The 21,921-nt window shown below is 41.6% G+C and overlaps 1 protein-coding gene across 8 annotated transcripts in view; it reads left to right on the top strand.

Moving 5' to 3' along the window:
• nav2a (neuron navigator 2a) overlaps nt 1–21,921 on the top strand; it is a 218,705-nt gene that overhangs the window by 150,330 nt on the left and 46,454 nt on the right. For 6 of the 8 annotated variants that reach the window (XM_084953283.1, XM_084952952.1, XM_084953201.1 and 3 more), the window contains 6 exons: nt 6,537–6,609; nt 7,605–7,848; nt 8,037–8,093; nt 10,740–10,873; nt 18,613–19,843; nt 21,809–21,918. In XM_084953283.1, coding sequence (XP_084809409.1) covers nt 6,537–6,609; nt 7,605–7,848; nt 8,037–8,093; nt 10,740–10,873; nt 18,613–19,843; nt 21,809–21,918 — 1,849 coding nt within the window. Of the gene's footprint in view, nt 1–6,536; nt 6,610–7,604; nt 7,849–8,036; nt 8,094–10,739; nt 10,874–13,645; nt 13,872–18,612; nt 19,844–21,808; nt 21,919–21,921 lie in introns of those variants that run through there. The other 2 variants (XM_084953121.1, XM_084953479.1) reach the window with 2 other exon arrangements.

Genomic DNA, 21,921 nt, shown 5'->3' with positions numbered 1-21,921 from the left:
CGCATGTTTGTCTATGTATGTGAATGTGATTGATTCTCTGTGTATAGTCTCAGTATTTGTGTCAGCTTTAGAACCGAGTCTGAAGCATTCAAACAGCGCTAAGGGTAGGCATAACTGCAGCAATTATGCAGAATGTCTGCTTTGTGTATCATAGTGCTGTCAAAACAAACACACACAGAGGTTCTGAGAGTTTATTTAGCAGAAGAGTGTTTAGAGGAGTGAGAGAGCTCTTTTTTTTTAACCACACTTGATTTCATTGTTGAAAAAAAATCTGCTGCCATTCACTAGCGCTTGACTCAAGCTCGGCTTCTGAATGAATAAAAATGGAAATAAGCTCCATCAGTGGGATAAACTGTAGTGCATTCACCTCACTCACCTGCTACCTATCCGCGCAAGTGCCTGTTTTTGTAACTGTCACATTCTTGTTGAAAGAAACCCCACTGGCAGATCATCCCTTTGCCACCCAGTCAGGCTCTGTGTGTGTGTGTGTGTGTGTGTGTGTCGTCTGCCTGCCTGTCTGTGCAGGTTTAGTCCAGACTGAGGGTGTTGATTTGACAGTGAGCTGTTAAAACATCCCACGATGGCCCATCACATAGGGAGACACACAGACATGCTTACATGGGGTGTCTCATTCAGGCGCCCACCTGAATGGGATACCCCCCTCCCCCCTCTGGTTGAAAGTAGTTTAAATTAAAAAGTAAACTGTTAGCAATTTTCAAAAGCCAGAATCACTGTATGAGATTCAAGATTCACGCGGCATGTTTCAAAACACAGATAAACCCATGGCATCCACATGATGTGTCCAAGATGTGAACACAGAGGGAGTGAAGGTGCGCTTGTGCTGTGAAAGGCTTTCTGTCTTGATTTTATCTTTTAGGGAGCTGTTCATTTCCCCCCGTCCCTCTGTTCTTCTTACTCTGTGTGCTGGACTGATTGGTTCTCACCAATCAGCCATAAAATAAAGAGGGTGAATTGAGGAAGTAGACTGGCAGACAGCCACACAGGTGGTTAGAAACCAGCAGGACCAGGTGTTTAATGGACTTGATGAAGCATAGAATGAATGTTTATGTGCTGAACTGTCTGCACAATTGAGCTTTTCTTTATAATTCACTCCCTGTTTCACCTTCAGGTGTGGTTTAAGATTGGATTGTAGCAGGTGAGAAAGCACCTTACCCTGCAGTGTCTTTATTATGTTTTATTCAATCTAAAAGTGTGCTTGTGTGTCCATGGATGCTTATTTTTGATGTTTTAGCTGGTGGAGCTTTACACAGGTACACAGGGCAAGAACCAGAAAGTGTTGGATTAATGCTTAAACAGGCTGGTTAATGTTTGATCATAAGGCGTTACACTTTCTGTGTGCGTTTGAGAGAGAAATCCCCGAGTTTGTCAGCTGGTCAGAGCTCAGGTGATCACATGGTGGATTGGAGAGAATGAGCAATCAGAGTTGCTGTTGCTAAGATACCAAATATACCAGAAGCCAAATAATATTTTTCAGCCGGCACAGGCTTATTCACCCTGGAGATGTTGTGTCTTCCACATGACTTCTGCTGACCCGTGGGCTGCAAAAGAAAGAGCACCTATAGCGGTGGGATAAAATAAGAGCGACGTTACCCTGAATAATGCAGTTCAGTTCAACTGTTCTCAATCAAAAGCTGCCTCCATATAATATTAACACTTTTTTCTGGTGCTGTGATAGAGAGGTAATCTTGTAATGTTCCACAAGGTATTTGTATTATATTGTCCAGCCTTTGTATATACACTGTGTTCATTTGTGGCTTAACAATTAGTCTATTCATGGGAGATATGACACAGCAGTTTTTAATGGCTTTTTTTCCCAGGAACATTTAAACTTTGAAAAATGTGGCCTTTTAAGATGAAAGCCTGGGGGAATTTCAGTTTGTGTTGGTGCAAGCCGATGTTAGCCTGAATCAAAACTGTTTCAAAGGAACAATTAAAACATAACAGTCAACTTACAATAGCACAGATATCCTGATATGACTGCCTCAACTCTCAAACACAACAGTGAGTATGTAAAAATGAATTTTCAGATAGCTCAGTGTGCTCCCTGTTACACCGACGTGTGTGAAGTTGCATCATGGTGTGTCTATTCATGCTGCTGCTGCGCCAGAACATTTCTGTTAAAAACTTGAGCGTACGTGGTTTTCTGTCAGAATAGAAAGAATTACTCAGGTACGTGTCAAAGTTCTGCAAGTGGGTGGCTAGATGCAATCCATGAAACATCCTGAGTGGGTGAAAGTGTGTGTGTGTGTGTGTGTGTGTGTGTGTGTGTGCGCGAGGGCACACACACACACACACTCTGATGGATTTAACAACGCACAGATACACACACATGCTGACGCAACGTGTTGGCTCACAGTCTTAACCAGCCAGACTCTACAAGAACCAACAGTCAAAAGGTCAAATGACACGGAGCTGTCCGGAAACAAAGCTTGTGTCGTCACATAATTGGAAAAAGGTCCAATGCATCAAGCCAATAAGGTGTTTCTCTAAAATATAACATTTCAGCCAAAAAAAGGTTCCTGCCTCATTGAAGCAGAAAAATTTAATTTGTTAACTGCTGTTTTGCAAAAAAATATGTGATTTCATTTTGTTACATTTTTTTTTCTTTTAGTGGGAAACTGTAATGTACCCAAACAGACCAGCATCTGAATTAACTTCGACCGTTCATAGTTAGGGGTAAAGTAGGGTATTTTATTGTATCGGGATTTTGATGCTGATAATTTCAGTTTTACTTCCAAATGAAGTGATGAAGTGTTTCAGATGAAACCACAGCTTTAACAGCTTACGGTCTCAGTTTGCTGTAGTGATGTTGTGCTTTGTTCCCAGATCCCCGCAAATAGAAAAGTATACAGGTAAATGCAGAAGCAAGACTCAAATTGTGGTAAACTATAATCCTCATCAGAAGGCAGGTGTCAGTCTTAGAGTTCTCACATTTATTGTAGTACATCAATCTGGTTAAATCTTATAGCCTAGCTTTGGTCACTCTGATCTGCTGGTGCTCTGCTTTTATTCTGACTGGAAGACTGACATGTAAACAGTAAATGTAAGAGCCATTTTGCTGCTTGTCAGTGAAATCCTGCTTCACACTCATAATACTCTTGCTCAAGCATACTCCTTGCCCTCTCTCTCTCTCTCTCTTGCTCTCTCACTTGCTCTCTCTCTCTCTGTCACACACACACACACACACACACACACACACACACACACACACACACACACACACACACACACACACACACACACACAATAGCAGCCCTGTGATGGGAGGAAATGTTTGTTCAGAGCACTGTTGGCCGGCTAGCCCTGCACTAACGCTGCCAGGAGCCGAGCAGAGCAGAGAGGTGACAGTGGCTCGGATCGAGGTGTGAAGCTGGGCAAAGGCAAACTGCAGGAACATGTCACACCTTCAGGCAGGTATGGGGCTTCCCTGCAGATTTGTTGTCTTATGCTGACAGTGAACGCTTTCTTGTTAGAGGTGGGGGTTTTTCTGGTTGTCAGTAGATTCTCTTCTGTACCATATTAAATTTTGAGGCTATAGCTCACTGCCCTTTGGCAGCGTGGGCGCTTCGTATACACTTTTCCTTTCACTTCAGTGTGTCTGCAATCATTTATCAGCCGGTTATCTTGGTACAAAGTTTGCACAGAGCAGATTCATGAGAGCAGTGACCCAAAAAATAAAGTGGTGACAGACACAGACATTGCATTCCTCTTTCCTGTTGTTGGCAAAGTTTTGCTAATCCTGTCAACAGTACTAACGTGATCATCCATATCAGTCATCCTTTAACCAATGCTGTTTCAGACATTTTCTTTTAAGCTGGATGATCATGTAGTATTTAGATTCCTGGCCAGCCTTAAACTAAGTTTAACTTCTATGACATTGGAACACTCTGCCTTACAAGTGTTACAACCTTTGATCCGATTCTAACTCATTAAATATCCTGAATGGACTAATCAGTGATATACAGTAATTAGAAAATATATTTAGTGGTCTGAGTAGGATTTCAGGCTACAGCTGATGTTCCGCCGGCTTTACTAAACTGTTTTTCCTACACGTTTTAAATAGCAGTAGAGGTTTCAGCATATTTACCCTGACCATGACACTTATGACGGGGTGTCTCACTGAAGTATACATTCTGAGGGTTACTGCTATTTAAGCTTCAACTATAAAAGGCTGCTTACAAGTTTAGGCCCAAGGTATTGAAGAAGGTTTTCAACAGGTTTATTTTTAAGGACCCGGCAGTATTCAGAGAGGACCATAACCTGCATTCCTACTGTTCCTTAGTTTACTGCTGTATTACGTTGAAGGACAGCATGTGCCAGGCCTGCTAACAGCTGTTTCCCAGGTCAGAGGTCATGGAAATGACAGCAGGGGCAGTGGTGCATTTTCAGTTCAGCCGATGACCTGAAGTCAGATGAACTCTTCACACACTGGCATGGCTCAGATATTTTTGGAGCTTGTTTTAAACACTGAAAGCAATGAAGAAATTGTTATCAAGCCAGTATTATTGAAATAATACATCCAATATTCTGTTAGAGGTTGTAACATTATTGTGAAATTCATAGTATCATAGTAGCAGGTCTATCTGCTAATAACTAATAACGTGGCTCTAAGAGCAGTATGACTGTGGGGTTGACTGATAAAGGAGTGCTAGCAAGTCCTTCAGCAAGGAGTACTTCCTGCTCAAGTTTTTTGCTGCTGACTGACAATTACAGTAGCCTGGACATTCCACCTTGATGATGTTGCCCTTGTTCACATGCAAATTGAGTGTAATGCTGATACTTTAATGACATAAATGCTGTCCTCTACACCGTCTTTGCTATCTGAGCTACACTATTGCACTGCGTAAAACACAAGAGAAGGTCAGAAAAGAAGTGAAGTACACCACAAAAGGGAATCCAAGTATTCAAACAAGTTACTTTGTAACATGTACCCCCAACTGCTGGTGGATGTAACTAAATGTGACATAGTACAGGATGGCAGCAATATTAGTAGTAATTCTGTGGCTTCTGTGGTTCAGTAGTGCACTCATGGATTTACCTACAACATTTGCTGTCAGACATTTTTATATTTTTACAACGGCAGATGTAAATGAGTTTGTCACCTCATAGCCGGAGACTTCCTAGCAGGAGAAGCACAGTGGGAGCTGTAGGTCAGGTTATATTTAGTTGGTGTATATTAAGTGTAATCATGTCATTAATCATTACTGTACAGGACCCTTCTGCTTGCAGCCCACACCCAGGCTCATTTACAAAGAACACAGTTCATATGTATTTAGGTTTGAAACCACTTGCGGTATCATTGCTGTGTATCTGTGCTCCCACCCTGTGCTGTAAAGTTCTATTGAAGCTTTCAGAATGGGTTTTTTGTCAATACAGTGTTGCAGTGTTGCAGATTAGGCTCAGTGCATTAGAAATCTACTCTGTGAATAAATAGCATTCTGAAAAGATTCGGCCCCTCCCTAACCTTTGTGTACAGTTTAAAATTTCCACTTCTCAAACAGTTTTTATTATTGATTAGTTGCTCTGCAGAGACTTCTACACAGCTAGAGAGATCAATGACTGTATAATACTGATATATCTTTTGTTGTACCCTGTTTGTTTGCTCCCCACCAACAACAACAGTTGGTACACTTTGATCGCACAGTCATTCATCAGATCTACCCTGCTTAATGACTTGTTTTATGCGGTTTACCTTACGATAAGGTGCGCCAGCCAGCAGATTCTGTGTATAATGGGTCACATGGTCTCTAAACAAAGCCTGTCTGCCTGTCAAATCCTCTCACAGTCCAGTGACAGCTCAGCAGTCTGCTCAGGTTGCCATGGCTGCTGTCATAGCAACTGAGTGACTATAGATGTTTGCTTCCCCATAGATCAAGTGATGTAAGTGTGCCTGGTTTGAATTCTGCTTTGGCTATGTCACTATGTGGTCCAATTTACTTCTCTAGTATGGCACAGCAATCTCTGTACATACAGACTCTCTCTTCTACTCTTCAGCACCAGTTCATACTTTTATATGTGCCAGAAATTTGTTGTTTTAGTGCCATTTGTTTGTTATAAATGCTGATATCCCAAATGCCACAAAACGCCTTTAAATGCAGTGCCGCATAAACACTCAGGTCTCATCACATAAAACTTGCCAAAAAATTGTCATGATGACTTTTTTGCACGAATTTGAAGTTGGATACAACACATTATTGAATGATCAAAAAAAGCTTATTTCCCATCTTAACTGTTTTTGGAGTCATCCTACCTGTCAGATCAGTGATTATTAAATGATAAACGATCTGCAGTCCCAACAGTTCTATCATTGTCATTGATATTCAGCACCTCTATTTACTGCTTAAGATGTTGTGATGCCAACCTTTGCCTTATGTTGACTCCCCGAGATTTGTTATTGTTGTGAGAGCCATGCAAAAAGCTAATCAGTGTGGGTGCTCATATTTCACCATGATGCAAATTTCAATGTAAATGTACAGTATGAAGAATCATGCAGCTGTGACTCTCTCTCTCTGTAGATTGAGAACATAGATGCCTGCCTCAGTTTCCTGGCAGCTAAAGGAGTCAACATCCAGGGTCTGTCTGCAGAAGGTAAGCTGGAACCACAGATTTATTCTTTCACATGGAACATGAGAGTTCATCCTGAATCAAGCTCAGGCTTAGTTACTAAATAGAACCGATGCCGCGAGAAAGATAAAACCTCAGAATTGGTACACTGATTTTTTTTTTATTTTATTTTTTTTTTATTAGCAAGCTCTCTCCAGGAAACTCTGTATTAATGCAAATGAAAACATTCAGGGCTGATTTCACAACACATATAACTAATATACCAGAAAGCTTACAATGGTACATAATGATGTTTAAATGTAGCAGTTGTAAAAAAAAAAAGAAATAAATTCACACAGGGAACTGAGAGACAATATTATTACTGGTGCTAATGCAAAGCTGAATCAAACAGCAGCATCCTATTACAGCAAGAAAGACATGGGGTCCATTCACTGTTCTGTTAGGAGAACTTTGAGGTGTATCATCTTGCAGTTCAAGAACAATCCAGAAGGAGAGCTAAAGGCAGCAGAATTAGATAGAGGAATTAGACAGAGTGTGACATATTTGAAATGCCAGTTTCAGATGGGGCTGACCATCTAAATAAGGCCCAGGGCCCAGAATCGGGCTGGCAAGGACACGCCAATGTGTCTCACTGGACAACTTTGGAAAGGAGGGCATAAATTTGGACTTTTAAATGGATTAATGCATTGTACAGCTTTATACAGCTACTGATTCATGCTACACTAAAGTAATGAAGTACTAGATAAACAATTAAATTACAAAAATGTTGCTGTTTTTCACTATCTACAATAGAATAGAATATATGGTTTGATAAGCAATAGAGATGATCTCCATATAAGAAAACAATCAAAATGCCATGAAATCATAAAAAACCCTAGTAGCTTATTTTCCAAGCACTAGTATGGTAAATGTGAAAAATTGTTGCAAACTTCATCCTCTATTTTGTTTTCATCTCCCCACTTTTTTTTCTACTTTTCTCCTTTTAAATCATTCACCCCATCCTTGTTTCTGACCTTCAGAGATTCGGAATGGCAATCTGAAAGCCATCCTTGGCCTCTTCTTCAGCTTGTCCCGCTACAAACAGCAGCAGCAGCAGGCCCAGCGGCAAAACTCCCAGCCCACCCTCCCACTTGCTGCCCAGTCCCAGAGCACACACCCTCCACTGAGTCAGCAGATCAGCGCCCCGGCCCAGCTCAGTCACTCTCTGCATGGGACTCCTGCCGTCACATCCCAGAAAGCAGCGCAGGCCGAGATGCAGTCCAGGTGAGGCTAACTGGAGTGAACAAATGTGTCTCTGTGGTGTTTACTTTCTTCACGTGCCTGCTGTTGTAATCCATCATTTTGACATTTCTATCTTCCTGTTCGCACTTTTTGTCATTTATAACTCTAAACCTGACCTCTCACTGTCTCTGTCCTCTTCCATATCTTTCCTCTCTTTTCTTCTCCTCTAGGGATGGGTGTCAAAGTAAACTACTCAAGTTTTCCCTTGGTCAGAAAAAGACCTCTAGGTCAGCTCTTGTGCCTTTCTAATTTCTTTCTCCTTCCCTTCTTTCCTCCACCACACCTCCTATTCCGTTCCATTCCTGGAAATAGGTTGAGATTGCCCCTAATCAAGGATAGCATTTCTTTCGCTCTGTAATGAGTTTAATGTTGTTTCTTTGTCTGTGATTAAGGGCAATCTCTACTACAAGCACTATCTATTATGCATGAGTGGTAGTGTTGGAGCAGATAGGAACAAAAGCTCCAGGCTCCATTTTCAGAAGGCCCTGTCTCTCTGGCAGCGTGCCTCATTTGGCAGGCCTGCTTAATGGGCTGTAGAAGACCTTTAGATAACCCTTAAGTAAATGTGTGCGTGCTTGTGTGTGTGCGCGTGTGTGCTCCTGCAATCCCCCATATAATATGACATTAATAATTAACACAGAGGAATCTGTGGCAGGTCTGTAATGAGACATGTTATATCTTTGGTCTTACTTTTTTTCTTTTTCAGTTACATTAGCCTCCTTATAGCATGCAGCATCATATGATGTGATAACGCACCTTGAAATTTAATGTACCATTTAGTTTTGCATGCTGCCCCATCCCAGAATATGTTTACATTGCACCTGCCCGGATACAGCACCTGACCAAACTAAAGAAATGCCTCCCTCTTTTGGTCAGCATGTGCAACTACAATTATTCTACATCATTTATCAAAACACTTTTTAAACTCTTTTTTTTTTTAAATTGATTGATCTTAATTAAGATTTAAATGACTCTCTGGCAGCATCTGATAGCGAATTTTAAAAGATTTTAACAATGTGAATTGTTTATATTAATGCTAGCTGCTAGTATTGCGGTGAAAGGTCTATTTTTCTTTGTTTTGGAATAAAAATTATTGTTAACTCAGTGTTAACACACTGAGTTAACAGCAAAACATTGTGCTTTTGAACATAATGAGTGTGGAAGAATCTAAGTGAAGAGAAGAATTGCTGTACAATTTAGTGTAAGCAGACTGTTTTTTTAAAGGGTTTTCTTTTGGTAAGTTGGTTGTATCCAAGTAATGATGTGCTGTTAGCACTAGTACTTCATTTTGAGAAATATTTAAGTACTTTTCTTTGTCTGCATTGCACTTTTAAGAGTGTCGAAAGAGAAAGATTTGCGAAGTAGATTTATTCTGAAATTTCTTTTCACACTATAGCCCATATTAAACTTAAAATTTAAGAAGAAAGTGTTGCTCGTTTTTTTTTTTTTTTTTTTAATGTAACCACTAGATTGAATTACTTCCTGACAGACTCAGTCCAGTGGGGGAAGGTAGTAGACTTGCTGGCCCTGCTATAATTGAAATGATTTTTGACTACTCTAGCCTAAATAATGTGGTTAAAGCTATTACCTTGCAACAGCTGGATAAATAGTGGTCACTCAAAGTGAATGGCAAGACGGAAATGAGAGTTTCTATAATGCACACGAGAGCTGAGTGAGACTGCTGTAATCTGCTTATCAAGTATCCGCCTCAGTCCCAAGATGGTGATGATGTCGCCAATGGTCAATTAGCATTTCATTAGCAGCTGTGTGCCACAGCCTGTTAGATTCCAACTCGCCTTATAGATTGGCTTGCAAAATGAAATCAAGGTGTCATAACTTCCACCAAAGCTTGTCTACAGTCTAATCCATGTGGGGAAAATAAGGAGGAGCACATGTAATCTGAGCTCATAGTTCTCCCAGGACCCGCTCTCAGTCTGACTGTCCACTCTGCTGCAAGCTTATCTGTCTCCATTAGCCTGGTGTAGGTGTACCCTGGGGGTGGGTCGCCGCAACGCTGCAAGAAAAGCAAACAAAAGCTAAGTTTAAAACTAAAGCTGCAATTTTAAATAGAAAACTACACATGTCAGGAACAAATTTGGAAAAATGCCTTGTTAGAAAGACATGAAGAGGAGGGTAGTCCTATTGTGGTTAGTGTAGCAATGAGGTTGAGGTATATTTGACCTTCTGGAAAGCAAACAGAGACCACTTCCCCCAGGAAATCAATACAGTAGGTCAACAAGTTCATATTACAAATTAACTGTGCATGTTGAGATCCTCTACAGCCTATTGAGGGTGGTACATCAGCTTCAGTGCACATCATCACAGAGGCACGGTATAGAAAACAAAGCACGCTAGTGCAGATTTCTTTTTAAAGCTCATCCTTTGTGGCAAATTGCACTCCCCTAAACAGTGAAGCATGTTTGTGTAGCACTTTCCTTTTTTAAACTATTAACTACACTTAATTTAGTTTTGAAACTATATTAATTTTATCACTAGTTTCAAAACAAACAGAAGATGTATGCTACTAGGATATTTTGGTATTTGCAGAATGTGGTTTTCTCTTTCAGAAATGTGATTTGTTCTACAACTGCCACTTACCCTTCTAATGTGTTTGGTTTAATCACATAAAATGCTTGGTCTAATAAATCTAATTATGTTATACCCTCCCATCTTAGTTTACAGTCTGTTGCCTAGTTGTGTGCTTGTGTTATAGGCTTGCAGTGACCTAATGTGTCTCTGTAATGTGTGGGGGAAAATAAAACTGCTTTAGATTCATAAACTCGTGTTTGTCATAAAGCAGCTAACTTTTTTGGCCTGTTTATTCCCTCTTTTTTCTCCCTTGCTTTCTTCCTTTTCTTCTATCTATTCATCAGACTTCCTGGCCCCACAACAAGGGTGTCCACTGCTGGCAGTGACATCCCGCCGAGAGGCTCGGTCAGTGCTGCTGGGAACAGACGGAGCCAGGGCTTCAGTGACAAAACCAAAGCCAACTCACACCTGAACAAAGGTAAGCCAGAGATACAGATACAAATGGGTGCACACTGACATCTTCAGGTTGAATCTTGGATGTTGGCAAATCCCTTTAGCATGTCATCATGACATGTGTGCAAGTTTAGAGGAAGAGAAAGTAAAATTAGAGGACAGGCAGTAGCCTTGCAGCTGTAAAAAGTCTTAATGCTGTGTTTAGGATGATTTTATGGTGAATCCTTTAGGTGCTTTTTTGTTTTTGTGGGGAAAATGCAAGTTAGCTGTGCTGCTTTGAGGCTAATAGATGATTAAAAACCATGCCAGTAATGCTTGGCCCTCAGCACGCAGTGCAGCACAGAAACAACTGTGTATTTTAAAGAGAACAGCAGCAAAGAACTGATGAGCATAAAATCCAGAATCACATAATGACTACATGCTCACCACCTTTGGAATCATTCTGAACATTAATGTTGCATTTTTAAAGGATGTGGAGGTTGTTCTCAGTTTGCTGTTGTTGATGCTGAATTGAATCTCAGGCTGACCTGTGCAGTGTCTTTAAGGAAACGTGTCTTTGAAACTCTGTCCCATTACTCTTAATGTGTGGTTTCATGTAATATGAGTTAAATGTCATTGTGACCTCCATTTGCACAGACTGTATTCATCCTCACAAATGGAAAGGTCACTCAAGGTGTGGACCATTTAGAGCACTGCTCTCTACCTTTTTCCAACCTGCACAACTCAAGTGCAACAGCACAGTGAACCCTTTAGGCTTGCGAGAGGTGTTCGCCTCAGCACAAGAAGGTCCTGGGTTTGAATGGACCAGTCAGCTGGGTGGTGTGGAGGTTACATGTTCTCTGTGACTGTGTGGGTTCTGTATGGGTTCTCTGGATTCCTCCCACAGTCGCAGACGCTGTGAATGTAACAGTGTAACAGTGTGAATAGTTGTCTGTCTCTTTGTGATGGCCCTGCGATAGACTGGCGACCCAGTCAGGGTGTGCCTCAGCTTTTGTCCTATCACAGTTGGGCTCCAGCACCTAACCCCCCCCCCAACAGCTGCAGCACTGAGCTAAAAAGAGTTGACTGAAGGGATGGATCCAAGTATTATTTTAGAGAAATAAAGTTCTGAATGAGAACGTTGGCAAACAAAGTTCAGTTGCTCTTCGTAAATCATTGTGCCTTTTCTTATTTAGGAACATCAGGACCAGCTCATCATCACTTTATGTCAACTTCAATTTTTTCAGTGTGTTTTTGGTTTTTGTTTGTTTGTTTTTTAAACCTTTTTTTATAAAATCATAACACATGTGAGGTGTATGTTTGCTACACGATAACATCCAAAAAATGTGTTTACATTTAATGTATGAAGGTCTGAAGAACAGTGCAGGTATTCTAGGCAAAACAGTGTCATGTGTCCTCCACTCATGAGGCCTACACTCTTGCCTAATACAGATGGAGTGTTTCCACTAGTGGGACCCCATTTGATGGGGACTGTCTTCTTTTGTCTGCTTTATGTGAGAAAGAGAAACAGTGGACAATGCCCCAATCAGATCCTCTCAGCATTGCATGGAGTGCTACTGTGAAGAATATGGATGGACATGAAGATCTCTGGACACCTGGAATACCTCCTCCCACCTGATTCCTTTAAGATTAAGCGGTTATGTTGAACACTGTAATTCAAACAAGGTGGGAAAGTACAAGCAGTGTGGGAGTTTAGTAGATCCAAGAACAAAGCTGTTCACTGTGATAGTTTTCCTTTGGAGTCAGAACTGTATTCACACCATATTCTTCCACGGTGCTCTGACCCAGTTTAACCGCTCTACACTGTTCTGAAGCTTACAAACTCTGGGTGTTTGGCAGTACGTTTGGTTAGACCAGTGTGGAAATAGTTTCTGTCACCACTCAATGGGCCAGAGCTTTATATAGACTTTGTTAGTGTTCACAGTCTAAACTCATTACCCTGCATTAGACAGAGAATTCTGACTGCCCAGAGAAAGACAGGGCAGAAGAGTAAGGGGAGAAAAAAAAGTGTGTGTGAGAGAGAGAGAGAGGGAGCTGGAGAGGGACTGTTGTCTGTTTAAACAGTCACAAATTAACTGGGACCAACGCTGTGAGAAGCACTGTGGGGCATTTATTCTGATGCTCGGCTCCATTCGAGATGAGTGAGTTTATTAGTGTAGACTGCAGGGAGATTTGTCGGTTTGTGTGAGTGTAAAATTACCATGATTTGGAAAAAAAACCCAACAGAATTTTGGGGAAATGTCCTTAAATTTGTTGATTAAATACACTTCATAACATGAAATCCTATTAGTGCTCATAGTGGGATTTCCAGTAGACACATTTGTCAATGACTTTATTGGAAGTATTTCCAAATAGTTGGATTTGGTGGAAAGAGTGTAATTTTTTTAGGCATCTTCAAAGGGACTTGAGCACCAACTGCAATTCTGTTAGAAGGCACAATCCAGCCCATAGCTAATGAAAAAGCACGTGAAGATTAGATTTTATAAAAATCATCAGATACAGGGAGGTCAGGATGATCGGGGGGAGCTACGTTAGCACACAGCATTGACTTGAAAGTAACTGCAAGATGTGTGAAGTAGCTGTGATAATTTGCATGAAAACAATTGGCTCTTAATGCTCAGCTGGTATCCTGACAGCTGATATATGAAGCTCTGAGTCTGAAGCATAGATGCGTCAGCTGATGCCAGATATAAGCTATTTGCAGTATACTCTGGGTGAAATAAATGAGCACTGAAACCAGAAAAAGCACAAGCTTGCATGTCTTTCTAGGTTTGTTTGGGGCAGCAGGCCATATGATTGTCAGCAGGTAGCATGAGAAATACTGGTCAACCCCCTTCCAGGTTCCTCTTGGCTTGTTGTTGCTAAGCCCCTCCTCCTGCTGGAGGACCCACCACACTCCTCCTCCCCTCCTACTCACTCTAGATCTGTGGCCATGGTTTAGAACTCTTCCCTGATCTCTCATCCATCTCTTCCTCTCCTCTACTTTTTTCTCTGATGTCCTGGATGTCTGCAACACCAGTGAGGTTTGTCATCTTTCACTTGTCGATTACGTCTAATAGGCTAGAGTTACAGAGGAAGAATTCGAGTTTTACATTGAATCTTTGATTGTTACTGCCTAAAATGTATTTCTTTTCAATAGCGCAGAAAGCAAAGGGTTTTCCTACTGTTTAATAAGCCAATTTCTTGCTCCTTTAATGTGAAATTGATGTAGATTACCTTTCCTCTTCTTACCAATTGGTCATTGAACTAAAAGCTGCTAGTAAGTACACTACACATGAAGTTATTGTAAGACGTTGCTCCTCGAGGTTCAGATAGTTACAGAAACACCTGCAGCTTCTTTTCAGAGGCCAGATCTGGTTTGTGTCAAAGGCTCTGATGCCAAAATAGAATAATGTTACTGGATGGCTGTACAATAAGTAAACACAAGTGCCTTAATATAAGGTGACAGAGTCTGGGTGTTCGCCGAGTGACACATAGCAGAGAGACAGAAAGAGTGTGGGACACCTATGGTTGTGTGTTTCTGTTGCCCATGTGTCTCTTGGATTGTGTGTTGTATATGTGGCTGGTGCCCCTGCTGAATGAATAGCCTGCTGATGAGCTGTAGCGTCACTGTTTGAGTGTATTCATGTGGAAAAACTTTAAAAAGTTTCAGTCACCACACAAAAGCCGCCTGTCCCTCTCACTTTTTTGAGCACAATGACTGAGGAGCAAGAGAGAGCAGGCTTCTCAAATGTGAACACGATGAGCAGCCAAACACCTGCAGCCTCAAACTCTGTGCCAGATTTTTACATATTAAATGTCTCTGAAGGTGTCAGTGCATTGAATAAATCTAACCAGTCAGGGAGAACTGACACCGCAGGTTTGGTTCAGCACAAAGATGGTTTTACTCTGGCTACATGTGAGGGTAACTTGTGCATAAGTGTGACATTTTCAGGTCAGTAATATGGTTGTTGACCGATTGAGAGCTTAATGTCTTGTTATCAGGGCAACCACAAGGAGCAAGGAGGGTTTGTGATGTCTAAACATTGTTAGCTGATGTACACTTTTATACATTTTGTGCATGAAATCTATCTTACATCCATGCGGACTGTGCATTGTCATAGGCTCAGTGATTTCACTGTTTATAGATGCTTAGCAGAACACAGCTAGATCAGGTGGCTCAAGTGCTTGCTCCTAGGGGCCTGCCTGGGGCTCATCTGATTGTTGGGGCTTCTCTGGATTATTGTAGGGTCTTTACTAGGGCAGGGCAATATGGCCAAAAATATTTATCACGATATATATTTGAAAATTTCCGATAACGATGTAACTGACAATATAATTGACGCGAGACAAAACACTTTACAACTCCACAACTTTATTAGTGCAAAAAAAACCCCATCAATGTATTTTCACTTAAACAAGCAGCTGTTTTTTATGTGCATTAAAGTTATATAAAAATTTTACAGTGCAAATGCAAATTCCTTGCTGACAGTTTAACCAAAAGGCATTTCCAGTGGAAATTGGCCAACATATCCTCAGCATAACCATGTATAATATCCACAAAACTTAAAAAGAGGTTATACATACACAATGTAGCACAGTACGTATTACTCCGTGAGACTCCTGACTACGGTAGCCGTAATGCTCCGACAATCCATCAAGCGGTGTGGCTTTCGTACTTTAGCAAAGTCGTACTAAAAGATTTTTTGACAGATTTTTGAGTGCCGTGTACCACATAAAATCAGTTTGGTAATAATGGTAATAAAAACGGCCCGCTTGCTTGCTCTACCAAAAAATGTGCTTTGGTGTGTATCTGACGGACGAAAGCCAAACCAGTTCCACACCACTGAAGTTGCACCATTTTGACAAACCAATTCTAGTTAATCTGTTTCATACAACGATCCGCTTTCGCCCTTCTCATTCTCTGTCGCCGCCATGCTTTTTCCGCCATGTGCGTATGAAAACAAAGGTACTGCGCATGCGCGTTTTACCCATATTTTATCGCGATATTTCATTTTCTTGCCTAACATTATACCGGTATTACCATTTGTAGTCTTTGCCTTACAAAGGCAAAGACTACAAAGGCCTTTTTTTTCGCATTTTAAATCATGCTTTTTATTTGTTTTTGTTTTTTAATGTCTCTGTAAAGCACTTTGAATCACCTTGCTGTGGAATTGTGCTATATAAATAAACTTCCCTTGCCTTACAATATAAAGCACCTTGAGGCAGGTAAATTGAATTGTAATATATACACACACAGACATGAGTGTGGCACTCCATGAAATAAAAACTGAATTTGAAAATTACCATTTCAGCTCATTCCCGAAATTATTTGATGCAATCAAGATGCTCACACAGAAACAGACTTGTAGAGACCGAGGCAGATTTTTTGGCAGACAGGAAGTAGGAGGGTGGTCTGTGATCCTTGTCCCTTTGGGCTGTGCTCTTCTGTCATTTTCTGCTTTTTATTTTAACCACCAATGCTTGCAGTAATTAAGCAGTTAAGCCATGAGTACTCAAATTCTTTCAACATGTTTCCTCAAGTAGTCAGCTCAGCCAGAACAGTAAAGGAACGGCAATGAGAAGATTTAATTCCTGGACTTGGCCGGAGGCTACACAGGGGTCATAGGGTCAGTGGCCCACGTTAAAACAATTATGTGATTATTTTTGAGGTGAAACTGCTTCCTCAAGTGCAAAAACTCCACCGCTACATGAGAACAACATTATTTGCACGTCTGCCTGTTAATTTATCATGATTGGTTCAGATTTGGACCAATTGAAAGTGATGCATACAGAACACAAAAGTCATCAGCATTCGCTTACACATGAAGCTGACATTTGCAGACATTTCTAGATTAATGGAAAGCTGTGTAGGTGTGACAGAGGATGAGGTCTTTACACCCTCTTGTGGTCACTTCATTAAGTATACAAGTGGCAGTTTTGATTTTTATTCATAGAGGAAACTCTTTATTCTTTCACTGGTATTTATTTTGCGCGTGACTGATTTGTGTTTTTAATTTCAACAGCCTTTCCAGGAATTGGGACCCAGGCTTCTTTTAAGTTGCGATTGTGTTGCAACAGTGTCTAAGTTCATCACGCTAGTGTCACGTCTGACCCAACCCGTTGAAGATTGACTGCTTTCCTTCACCCCTGACAACCTAACTGGAGCGTGTAAGCCCCGGTCACTGGGTCCAATCTTGTCAGTGACCAGCTGACCCGTTGTCCAGAGCTTTTCCTTTCTTTTTTTCCCCCCAACAGAAATCCGAGCTGACCCCATTCTTGGACAGTACCGACCCTCCTGCTGGCCGATATCAAAGCCCCACTCATCTCAAACCTGCAGTGTCAGTCCCCGTAATCACAGCAGGTCCCCCTCTCATTCAGCCGCTACCAATTGGAAGCCAGCTATTAGCAACCTGACCCACTTTGCTGATTGCTAACTACTAGCACATCTAATTGGGCCCTAATCACTTCCTAATGGCTGCATTGTTTCAGGCTGCTCTCACTAAATGCTAAATAGGAGTAGAAAGAAGAAGCAGTGAATGGCCGCCTATTTGCATTTAGGGCATGGAAGGTGCTATAAAATGAAATAATCACACAGGACTAGTGTTTAATAAATTCTGACATAATGAGACCATAAGAATAACTTATGTAGTAAGTGAGTTAACATAGCTGTGTGAATTGATCAGAATACCAAGTTGTCTGTATTGATTTTCATGTGTAATTGTTCCTCTGAATAGAAAAAAAAAAGTACTGGCATGCATTTGGAGTTTGAAATGTGTTTTCTCTTGTCTCGTCTAATGAAAAACACTTGTAAAAAAAAAGTAAACTCAGGAGGTTTTAGGGGTTTGTAGATGAAGAAGGACAACAGAGCAGCTGCACTATCTTTGAATTAATGTGTCACGTTTTGTGTTTGTGTCTAAGAAGTAAGCGGAGTGTGTTACAGCTAAAGTGCGATGATTCATTGCACCCAGTGCTCTCTGCACTGGCCCTCTCTCTCTCTCTCTCTCGCTGGCCGTTGGTGTTTGAATATTCAAATGTTGCTGGTCTGAGCTCCATGCTGTTAGTAGCCCTGCTGTGCGTACACACTGAGATCTTGAGCAGCACTCAGAATACTTGGGGGGTTTTTTTTGTTTATTTTTATATGGGCAGTGACTTATACCTGAATTTTCAGCTCTTGCGTTGCTTCTCCAGCTCTTGGTAAGTTTGCTTGTTGAGAGTCACGTGCTGCAGATTTTCTCAGACAACTCCTTAATGAATGATGGATCTGTAGCAGGAACATGTTTGTAAAAAAAGTACTTTCTGTTCTGTTCATTTCTAATTCAAACCATATTTTTTCGTCTTGTTTCTCAGTTTAATATACAGGGGAGTGGTGTAACTAGACAGTGTTTTCTTTGTTAAGCAGAGGGACCGTGACCAAAATAAGTCCATATAAGTCCATGCCTTATAAGTGCAGCAGCACTGCTTCTTGACTAGGCCTTCTTGGCAAGACTTAAAAGCACTTGAGTATGGCCCTCATTGTTTTTATAAACAGTTTGTGATGGGCTCCTCTCGTTGTTAGTGCTAAGGGGTTTTTAACAGTTTTGGTGGTTAGTCCAGAGAAAAGTAATGGCATGTTTGGTTATATCAACACAGGCCACCTTCAGGGCTTATAAGGTAACTCTGTGTGGGGTCAAAGAAGCTTCTGTTTTTCCTTGTGTCCTTCAGATTCTTCGTCTGCCTGAATTTAGTATCTAAGCTTTAACTCCCTTCTTTATTGTTTAATAAATTGTCTCTTGTCTGGTACAGATTCCTCAGAGGGCCTGACCTCACAACCTTCGGTGATGACTGAGCATGCTCCATCATCTGCAGTGTCTGTCAGCTCCTCCACCAGCATCCTTGCCACTACCTCTACCCTGATTCCTCCCTTGTCCTCATCCTCCTCTTCCACAGCTATTCCCCAGCCCAACAGCAAGCCCTGGAGGGGCAAGTCAGCAAGCTCCAAGCACACCTCTTCTAATTCCTCCTCCTCGACGAGCCCCCCCTCATCTGCCATGCAGTCTGTCAAGCAGGAGAAGGACACTTCCTGTAAGACTGCTCTGACGAATGAAGCTCCTCCTAAGGTGGTAACTCAAAAGTCAATGCTGGAGAAGCTTAAACTCTTCAACAGTAAAGGAGGCTCCAAGTCATCCTCCATCTCATCCTCCAATGGGGTAGGGCCCCAGACTGATAATGCTGCACCAACCAGGCAGCTTGGAGCGGGGCAGGTGGAGAGAGCTGAGACAGGCTCCAACACCGACCCCTTAGAGGAGAATGATGGCAATGTTCGGCCGGGACTCAACGGAACCAGCAATGGGAATTCTTGTGGAGCGGCTCCCTCTTCGGGAACTACGGTTTCTACCACCGCAAGCAGCCCCAAAATAGCTCTGAGGGGCATTGCCCAGCGAACTTTCAGCAGAGCTTTGACTACCAAGAAAGGTTCAGTCAAAGGACCTGAAAAAGATAAGGAAAAGGGGAAGGAGAAGGAGAAAGGGAAGGAGGTAGGGAAGCGCACCTCCGTCCCTGATAAAACAGAGCTGAGGGGAGAGGAGCACAAGGAGGAAGTAGTACCTGTTGCTCTGGATGCTGACACAAATAAAAGAACCTCTAAAATTGCCAGTTTCATTCCCAAGGGAGGTAAAGTGGCCAAAAAAGAGAGTTCCACCCCTGCACAAAGCGGAATACCAAAGCCAGGAGGCAAACCCACAGGAGCTGGTGGTAAAGCTTCTTCAGTGAAGGAAGCAGGGGAGAGGCCTCGGAGCATGCGGTTAGGAGGGGGTCTCGCCATGCACCGTGGCCCCCTGGACAGAGACAGGGACAGCAGACACTCCAGCTCTACCTCCAGCCTGGCCTCCACAGAAGGAAAGACCAGCACCGCCCCTGTGGCAGGTGGTGGCACTACGCAGAGCACAGCCAGCAACACGGTCAGCGTGCAGCTACCTCAGACACAACAGCACCATAGCCACCCCAACACAGCCACTGTTGCACCTTTCATGTACAGGTAAGATTGCACTTTATATATATATATATATATATATATACATATAATATATATATATATACACGTATACGTGTATATATATATACATACATATACACATATACATATATATGTGTATGTGTATATATATATATATATATACACATGTGTATATATATATATACACATATGTATATATATATACACACATATATATATATATATATATATATATATATATATATATATATATATATATATATATATATTACACTGTTAGAAAAGTAAAAAGAAACAAAATGAAGTTAGGCCTTATAAAATAATAGTATTAAAACACTGCTCATACAGTATGTTTCAGAACTTATTCCACATGTTTGAATGAATATGAATCGGTGTATGACCTGGCTCTATGTTTCCAGGGCTGTGTAAGAGTATAAAAAAATGGAGTGTAGCCTGCAAGCTAGTTCAGACAGGCAGCTTGAGTTGCATTGCGTCATACACTCTAACATGCCTCACTTTGATTACATCGTGTACCAGATACGCCTTCACAATTTGGCGATCCATTTAAGCTGCAAACTTTCCAATCTTCCCCCCCGACAGAAAGCACTGTCCTGTATTACACATGCTGTTTGAACCTCTCCACCACTCTAGCATCCACATGTAGGTTCTCAGAGTGATGTTTACTTAGCCCTCCTCAGTTTTATGTGTAACATATTTGCAGGGGGGCTTGAAACCAAACTCTTAACTGGACAGCGTGTGTGTACTATGTCCTGTCTGCCATCCCTTCACCCCAATTGGTCGTGGCAGATGGAAACCCCTCCCTGAGCCTGGTTCTCCTGGAGGTTTCTTTCTGTTAAAAGGGAGATGTCCTTCTCACTGTTAACAAATGCTAGTTCACAGGCGGTCATCTGATTGTTGGGGGGGGGGTTGTAGTATTATCGTAGGGCCTTTACTTTATTCAGGCAATTCTCGTTGTGATTTGGCGCTATATAAATAAAATTGGATTGGATTGGATTGTTTTTTTTTCACCAAATACAAAGTTTTTCAAAGTTTTGTTTGAGTATTTGTCCATCTCTAAATTGTTAAACAGTAATCTTTAATATGTTCAGGTTCTCATATTTTGCCTGCCTGTTTGTACACGTGCATCTGGGCAAATATGTGTAGATGTTGTGCGCCCCTGACCTCTGTCCTGGTCGCAGTGTGATAAGGAAGGAGGTCCCTCATGCGCTCAATAAGTCTTTTCTAACAACCACTCATTAACTTCCTGATGCTTCCTGTGCGGCTGCCCTTTCTCCCTGTGTACATTCTGACCTATAGTTAACAACCCCACCTCCAAAAAAATGCCTCCATTATCAGCACTTTGAAACTTCCTCTTTTGCTGTCAGGTACCATTACCAGCAGGATTATACCGCCTCCACCTGTCAGAAAGATTATGTTTGAAAGTAAATTAGAAGAATTAAAAACATACGATCAATGCTGATGACCATTAACTTAAAACAAAGCACACTGGTAGAAATTAGTTCAAGGAAAAGATATGGAAATAAGCTAAAGTTTAACCCTGTATTAGGTTGGTTAGTCAGAAGGTCGAGAAGAGTTTCCATGCTGCCATTCTCTGTACAACAGTGTGACTCTGAAGCAGTCAGTGGTTTTCATTGTCTGGTACACAGAGCGAGTAGTCAACACGGACAAAGTCTGGAATCGGGCAAAGACCGCAGGCTGCATATGAGCGAAGCTTTCGAATGTCATCATTTCAAAACACTACCAGTGGTTCAGCTGTATCGATTTATCCTTCAAAGGCAAACTTTTCTGGTGTGTGGGGATTAGCAGGCATTCATTTTGGACTACAGTCACAAGACTTGAAACACAGCAGATTTAAATCTTAATCGGGTTTATCCCTCTTTCGTGACAATTTGCTCAATATTAGGTTCCCACTAAGTGCACAATAATTCAGAATCGATTTGATCTGTTGCACAATTTATTTTCCAGATCCCAAACAGACAGTGAGGGAACAGTGACTACTGAGACCGATTCAGGAGGCAGAGGTGGAGACATTTCCTTCACCAAGACCAGCCAGACATCCATCGAGGACCTTTCAGGTC

Source organism: Perissodus microlepis, chromosome 1 (assembly GCF_051167445.1).
Source record: "Perissodus microlepis isolate ML-2025 ecotype Zambia chromosome 1, ASM5116744v1, whole genome shotgun sequence".
Classification (NCBI taxonomy): Eukaryota; Metazoa; Chordata; class Actinopteri; order Cichliformes; family Cichlidae; genus Perissodus; species Perissodus microlepis.
This window is presented reverse-complemented; position numbering and strand designations above follow the sequence as displayed.